This window comes from Prunus persica, chromosome G7 (genome assembly GCF_000346465.2).
Source record: "Prunus persica cultivar Lovell chromosome G7, Prunus_persica_NCBIv2, whole genome shotgun sequence".
Lineage (NCBI taxonomy): Eukaryota > Viridiplantae > Streptophyta > Magnoliopsida > Rosales > Rosaceae > Prunus > Prunus persica.
In genome coordinates this window covers 2,449,037-2,457,608 of record NC_034015.1, presented here as the reverse complement: position 1 = coordinate 2,457,608, position 8,572 = coordinate 2,449,037, and the positions used below count along the sequence as shown (strand labels likewise).

At 39.4% G+C, this 8,572-nt stretch overlaps 1 protein-coding gene across 1 annotated transcript; it reads left to right on the top strand.

Moving 5' to 3' along the window:
• On the top strand, nucleotides 5,726-7,066 carry LOC109950223 (uncharacterized mitochondrial protein AtMg00810-like). Its single transcript, XM_020568310.1, has 2 exons — nucleotides 5,726-6,171; nucleotides 6,898-7,066. Exons 1-2 carry the CDS (start codon nucleotides 5,726-5,728, stop codon nucleotides 7,064-7,066), a joined length of 615 nt encoding a protein of 204 aa, XP_020423899.1.

Here is an 8,572-nt window from a genome sequence, read left to right as displayed (position 1 = left end):
TGCCCTAGGGCTTACTGTAAGGCCTAAGGCCATAAAAATTTCATGTTTGGTTGCATGAATTCAAACATTGTGCATGCTGAACAATTGTGGCTTTATAAATTGAGTTTTGTACGGTGAAAAAGGTTGGGAACGAGCAATTTACAGGGGAAACTCTGCTGAATGTTCAGCAGAAGTCAAACCCTAAAGAAATTTTGGATTTGTTAGAAGGGCAATTTGGTCAAGTGTGTTTGGCACCTATCAGGTGTCGGACACTCATAGGGTTCGGCGCAGATTCCAAAGTGGAATTTGGGTCCTGTCTTGAATCCTACTTTAAAATTTATAGTATAAATCTTATCAACAAGCAAGGGTAGCTCCTCTGATCCTCATTATTAGAGGTGGCAATATTGTACACGACTCGTTAACACAAAAAAAATTCACATGAAAAATTCAGTATTAGGGTCTGAGTTATCGTGTCGTGTTGATATCGTGTTGACCTGTTAGCCGCCCGTTAAGCTATCATGTCGTGTCGTGTCAATTCTCAAATACCCGTAAACCCGTTAAGCTCAGGGGCATTTTTTGTAAATTTATCTCTTCTTTTTTTTTCCTTCTTCTCTTTCTTCTCTTTTGTCTCTTCCTCCCCCATTCCCCCGATTCTCTCAATACTCTCTCTCTCTCTCTCTCTTCAAAACCCAGCAACCTTTGAGATTTCTTTTTCTCTCAACTTGAGAGTCTTAAGTAGCCGCCACACCACCCAACCACCATGAGCCATCCCAGCCACCTCCCCCTTTGTCTCCCTCCCTCACCAATCGATCCCACCCATTCCCTCACCTTCTCCAATGACTCTTCCTCCTCCACTCCCACCATCTCCACTGCCCAAACCTTTGAGGGCATCTCCAGTCTCATGTTCGAGCTCGTCTATGGACTGTGTTGATTTTTATTTTTTTATTTTTATTTTGCACTGGTTGATTTTTTAATTGTTTAAAATTTCTGTTTTTGTTTTATTTATTTATTTATTTTAATTCTTAAAGGATGATTGTGTCGTATTGTGTGATTCGTGAATTGTAACAGATCGTGTTCGTGTTTGACATTTTCAACCCGTTTTTTTACCGTGTCGTGTCGTGTCAACCCGTTAAGAAAAGCGGGTTGACATGAAAACGATACAAACACTAAAAAAATGATACAAACACTAAAAAAATGACACGAATGCCAGGTCTACTCATTTTTTGTTTGTTATGTTCTCTTTTTTGTTTATTCCTATCAAGATGAATTACTTTTCCGATGAACTTTAGATTTACCGTACAAGATTACTCACTCGTAGGATTATGTTTCCCATCTCCGTTTTTTTGGGTGGTAGCAATAGGTTTCGAAGCCTTTTGTTTTGGGAAATAGCGTTTAATGCCACTGCTTTCCAAACTTTATATGAAAATACCACCTTTATCCACACATTTTGCAAATATAACCTATAAATACGTACTTATCGGCCACTTAACACTTTTGGTCAGTTTTTGTTTTCTCTCTCAGCTCTCTCTTGGCTCTTTCTCTCAACTGTATCTCATAGTTCTCTCTTCCTCTCTCTATCTAGCTAACTACGCCTCTTCACACGAAGAAGAAAATCAAGAACAACCTACAAAACCCACAGCTTTAATCTCAAAACCCAGTTCTTCCTCTTCCTCTCTGTTTTCTTCTCTACCCAAATCCAAACCCCAACTTCGTCTCTCTTTGAATCCCTTTTGCAACCTAAACAAACCCAAACAAAACCATCTTTTCTGAATATGACAGCATGTCTTGGCATTAGGTGGCCATTGTTTGAGCATTTTGCTCCAATTTTGGGGGATTTTGAAGTCCGCGTTTACATGCCCTCTTCAAGAACAGCTTCTCCAGAAAACGAATTGTTGGGAATATGTAAGTTTTGATGTTAAATTGAATTTGATTACTGAAATTGGAATTGTGATTGATTTTGTCTGTATTTTGTGTAGAAGTATTGGGATTGATTTTGTTTGTCTGAAAAAACAAATGTGTGTGTTCTTTGTCGATTGATTCTTGCATTTGGTATTGGGATTTTCTATGAACTTGTTATGATTATATCATGGTGAGGTAGCATTGTTGATTTGCTGTTGCAATTGTATTGTGGTTGTATTGTAGTGGTATTGCTGTTGTATTACTATGGTATTGTTGTCATATATATATTTTTTTTGGCGTTATATTGATATGTTATTGTAATACAGTTCTAACAATTGGAATGGTCTGAAAAGACTCGAGATTAAATATATGATTAAATTCTTATATTGGTCAACTCGATCCCCCATGGGATCCACAACCTCCGATTAATAATCTGAAAGTTCCTATAGGTTCATAAAAATCCAATTAACCTATCCTATGAGTTTCGTCAAAATCCGATGGTCCGAATATATCGAACCCGAATTATGCATAATATGTAAAAATTGGTTTTGTACTCAAATGATAACAAATAATTAATCCGAGCATACCACCATGCTCGAGATGAATAATTTTATGCTAAAAATATGCAGGGGCCTGAAGAGCAAAGGAAAGCAACAACTCTTGTCGTAGCAAGTATCAATGTCGACCAAAGGAAGCAGCTTTGTTCAACCATCAATCCCATGCTTCGATGGTCACTATGATCATTGGAGCATGTTGATGGAGAATTTTTTGAGATCTAAAAATACTGGAGTCTTGTGGAGAATGGAATCACAACATATGCAGAAGGAATGGTGTTGACAGAAGCTCAACTCAAAACCTTAGAGGATTAGAAGCTCAAAGACTTGAAGGCCAAGAATTACTTGTATAAAGCCATTGCTCGAGCCATTTTGGAGACAATTTTGAAGAAGGATATGGCAAAGGATATTTGGGATTCCTTGAAGAAAAAGTATCAAGGCACGGCTAGAATTAAACGTGCACAACTGCAAGCTCTTCGCAAAGAGTTCAAGATGTTGCAAACAAAGAATGGAGAAACAGTCACTGACTATTTTGCTCGAACATTGACTGTTGCAAACAAAATGAGGATACATGGAGATAGAATGGAAGATGTCACTGTGATTGAGAAGATTCTCAGGTATATGACATCTAAGTATGACTATGTTGTATGTTCGATTGAAGAGTCAAAAGATATTGATACACTTTTAATTGATGAATTGCAAAGTAGTCTGCTGGTGCATGAGCAAAGGATGACTTGTCATGATATTGAAGAGCAAGCTCTCAAGGTTAGTCATGAGAATTACACATCAGGAAGAGGAAGAGGTCGAGGCGGATTCAGAGGTCGTGGAAGAGGGAGAGGCCGTCAAGGTCCATTTGATAAGTCAACTGTGGAGTGCTACCACTGCCATGAACTTGGACACTTCCAATATGAGTGTCCTCAAAAAGAAAAGGAGAACAAGGCTAATGTGGCTGAGACAGAGGAGGAGATGTTACTGATGGCATCTATTAATGAAAGAAATAACCAGAACTACAACACGTGGTACTTGGACTCGGGCTGCATCAATCATATGAGTGGAAACAAGTAGCTATTTGCAAAGATGGATGACTCATTCAGGGATAATGTGAAACTTGGAAACAATTCCAGTCTGTGTGTCATGGGAAAAGGAAACATAAGAATTGAAGTCAATGGAGTGATGCACTGCATAACTGAGGTATTTTATGTTCTAGAGTTGAAGAACAATCTGATTAGTCTTGCTCAGCTGCAGGAGAAAGGAATGGTCATCTTGATTAAAAAGAACTCTTGTCACATACATCATCCTGACAAGGGTTTGATTATTCAAGCTGATATGACTTCGAATCGTATGTTCATACTCAAAAGAGAAGCATATGCTAAGAAACAAATGTGTTTCAAATCCACAACTGAAGAGGAATCATGGCTGTGGCACTGTAGATTTGGGCATTTGAGTTTCAACGGCCTCAAAGCACTCCAACAGAAGAACACGGTGAAAGGACTTCCTTTATTGCAAGCTCCCTCAACGGTTTGTGAGGAATGTATGTGGGAAAGCAACATCGTGAAACATTTACAAAGGGAAGTAGCTGGAGAGCCACATAAGTGCTGCAATTGGTGCACTCTGACATATGTGGACCAATCAACCCCATCTCCAACAGCAGCAAAAGGTATTTTATAACCTTTACTGATGATTTTAGTAGGAAAACATGGACATACTTTCTTGCTGAAAAGTCTGAAGCTTTAGTGACTTTCAAGAAATTTAAAGCATCTGTTGAAAAAGAAACTAGTGTGTTTATTAAGGCTTTTCAAACAGATAGAGGAGGAGAGTTTACTTCCAATGAATTTGTTAATTTTTGTGAGATAAATTGCATACACAGGCAATTAAGAGCAACTTATTCACCACAACAAAATGGTGTGGCTGAGAGAAAGAACCGTACCATTATGAATATGGTAAGAAGTATGCTTGCGAGAATGAAGGTACCAAAAGAATTCTGGCCAGAAGCTGTGAACTAGAGTTGTCACATTCTAAACAGATGTCCTACTCATGCTATGAAGGATGTTACACCGGAGGAAGCATGGAGTGGTAAGAAGCCTAAAGTAAGCTATTTTCGAACATTTGGTTGTCTGGCTTATGCTCATATTTCAGATAATTTAAGAACCAAGCTTGATAACAAGAGCAAAAAATGTGTGATGCTCGGAGTCAGCAATGAATCAAAAGCCTACAGATTATACAATCCAGAGACTCAAAAAATCATAATTAGTAGAGACATGGTGTTTGATGAAGCTAGTGGTTGGAACTAGAATGACAAACCTAGGAAGGAAGCTAGTGTTTATCTTGAAGAGACTGAAACTGAGCAAATTGTTGAAGAAGGTGAAGATGAACCTATTGAGCCAAGATTTAATGAAGTCTCCTCAAATTTACCAAGGCAGAAAAGACCCCCTGGTTGGATGACTGATTATGTGATTGGTAATGAGCTCTTAGATGATGACAATATTGCTCAATTTGCCTTGTTTGCTGGCAATGATCCCAACACATTTGATGATGCTATAAAGAGTTCAAAATGGAGAAAAGCCATGGACCTGGAGATACAAACGATTGAAAGAAACAACACATGGAAGTTGGTTGATTTGCCTAAAGGAGAAAAAACAGTTGGAGTGAAGTGGATATTCAAGACTAAGTTCAAAGAAAATGGGGAGATTGACAAGCACAAAGCCAGGTTAGTAGCTAAAGGATATACTCAAAAATATGGTATTGATTATTCTGAAGTATTTGCTCTCGTAGTTCGTCATGATACCATACGTTTGGTTATATCTTTAGCTGCACATAATGATTAGTCCATTTACCAACTCGACGTGAAGTCTGCCTTTTTATATGGAGAGCTCAATGAACAAGTGTACATTGATCAACCCCCTGGATATGTGCAAAAAGGAAAAGAACAGAAGGTCTACAAACTAAAAAGGGCTCTATATGGACTAAAACAGGCTCCGAGAGCTTGGTATAGTCATATAGAGTCACATTTCTTGAAGACTAGATTTATCAAGTGTCCTTATGAGCATACCTTGTTTGTCAAACTTGGTAAAGAAGGGAAGATTCTCATTGTGTGTCTTTATGTGGATGATCTAATATTCACAGGAAATGGAGCAGATATGTTCAAAGACTTCAAGAAGTCCATGATGGAGGAATTTGAGATGACAGACTTGGGGAAAATGCACTACTTCCTTTGAATTGAAGTGAAGAAGTCAAACAATGGGATTTTCATTGGACAAAAGAAATGTGCTGAGGAGATTCTCAAAAGATTTCATATGGAAGGCTACAATTCGGTTCAAAATCCCATAGTTCCAGAAACAAAGCTCATCAAGGATGAGGGAGGAGAGAAAGTTGACAGCACTTACTTCAAGCAAATAGTGGGAAGTTTAATGTATCTAACTACTACAAGGCCTGATCCAATGTTTGCTGTGAACCTTATTAGCAGATACATGGAATCACCCACTGAACTTCATTTTCAAGCAGCTAAGAGAGTGTTACGCTATTTGAAAGGAACAACTGATCTTGGTCTATTTTACAAGAGGAAAGTTGGAGCAAAACTGATGGGATTCAGCGACAATGATTATGTTGGGGATCTTAATGATAGGAAAAGTACATCTGGATACGTATTTCTGTTAAGTTCAGCTGTTGTAGCTTGGTCTTCGAGAAAACAACCTATTGTCACTCTTTCTACAACAGAAGCTGAATTCATAGTTGCAGCCTCGTGTGCATGCCAAGCTATTTGGTTGAGAAGGATACTCGAAGAATTGTGTTCTAAATAGGAAAAGCCTACTGTGATCATTTGTGATAATAGTTCTACCATCAAATTATCAAAAAATCCAGTAATGCACGGGAGGAGTAAGCATATTGATGTTAGATTTCATTTTCTTCGAGATCTTGCGAGAGATGAAGTCATTGAACTAGAACACTGTCCAAGAAATATGCAGGTGGCTGATATTCTAACTAGGCCATTAAAGTTGGAGGCTTACATAAGGATGCGAGAAGCACTTGGGATTTGTTTAAGTTCGAGTTTAAACTGAAAGTTCAATTACTTTTCAGTTTAGGGGAGGATGTGAAGTTATTTAATATTTATTAAAGTATTTCTGTTTAGTTGGAATAACCCTATGTTTTAGGGAAGTAGCTGAGTTTGAATGTTTCTTTAGGAAGATCTCTTAAATTTAGGAGTTGTTTGTCATGTGATCATGCAGTAGGTCATGGAGCCGTACAAGTTTCTTTTCTGTTTTTGTAAGGCTATTTAACAGCCATCTTTCACTTAATGAAGTATTCAATTCTCCCACTCTATTTCCTCTCAGTAAATCTAGAAACTAACAATAGCAACAAAGATCATCTTGGTTTTGCAAGGGAGTGCCTTTCAGGTAAAGTCGGTACTCAATTACTATGATTATTATATCTTCAGTACTTCCTGGTTGTAATGTTACCTTCATCATAGAGACTTCGACCTCTTCTCTTTAGGTGGTAATGTCGAAGATGCTGTTTTGACAGAAGCTAGCATTGATGGGTCAAAATCTCAGACAATTGCAACCTCATTGTTAAGGAATTGCTGGATCCAAGCTTCCATGGAACTGGGAATAGATGTTCTCCATGACGAAACGTCATAACATCAAGATTTGTCTGTGGATTAGTTAATTTGCTTAAGCAAGTTGGGAAATAAACTCATGTTGGCCACAGAGGCTTCATTTTCAAGCTTCCCTGAATACAGCAAATCAGATTCTCAGAGGAAGAACCAGGGATCGTTTAGGAATTGTTGTAGTTACTGGTTCCTTACATATAGTTTCATTGGTATTAGCTACCCTCTATGGTTAAAAATTTTCTTTCTTAAGAATCCATTCCTTGTCAACTTTTTGTATTTATCACCTTGTACAATAGGATTTGAGTTATGTATAGCTGATGGATATGCTAATTTCTTTTGGGCCAATGCAAAGGTTTCTAATGTTCTACCTCAGCTGAATTGAGCATGTCGATACCATGACTAATCGAGCAACTAGCTAAGCAAGATCAGCCACGTGCCATGCTTTAAGAGGTCATCACCTTAACCAAAGAAGTCTTGCCACAAGTCACAACTAGGCGCAATGTCAAGAGTCCCACATTGGAAGACTACGAGAGGTGGAGACTCTCATTCACCTATAAAAGAAGACTACTCTCCTCTTAAAAAATGGTTTTGGGTCTTGGATTCTTGGGCTTTGTACCTTAGGCCTTGGGCCTTCTTCCCTTTATCTTTAGGTCTAATCCCCTTATACAAATGTAAACAAACATTATCATAATGAGAATATATTTCTCTGTGGACGTAGCCCATCCATCAAGGGTGAACCACGTATATCTTGTCTTCTGTATATTTATCGCTTGCTCGAAACCTTCACACATATATTGAAGGCCCACATCTTCACACATCATCCACCATTCCACCTCTACCTAAGTTGACCTTCCCATAAAGAGCATCAACAGTTTGGCACCGTCTGTGGGAATCGACACAAGAAGCCTTTGTCGATTCTCCTTTCTTCTATGTAAGCTTTGTGCCTTCGGCAATCCCCTTTGCCTTCGGTACCCCCGTGCCTAGCCACATTGCTTTGCAACATGCAAGCTTTGTGTCACTTTTGGCATTCCTTCACCTTTGGCACCCCCGTGCCTAGGCACATCGCCATGCGACATGCAAGTTTTATGCCTTCGGCAACCCTCTTTGCCTTTGGCACCCTCGTGCCTAAGCACATTACACCCATGTCGATCGACAAGCACCGTTCCTACCATGCAGGAGAGATGCTCACACGACCCGCTTCTCCTTCAGCAATCCCATTTTCCTTCAACACCCCAATGCCTAAGCACATTACCTTACGACATACAAGATTTATTCCTTCGGCATCCCCTTTGACTTTGGCACCCCCGTGCCTAACCACATTGCCTTGCAACATGCAAGCTTTGTGTCGCCTTCAGCACCCCTATGCCTAGGCACATCGCCCTGCGACATGCAAGCTTTGTGCCTTCGGCAACCCTCTTTGCCTTCGGCACCCTCGTGTCTAAGCACATTACACCCCTGCCGATCGGCAAGCACCATTCCTATCATGCAGGAGATGCTTGCACGACCCGCTTCTCCTTCGGCACCCTCGTGCTTA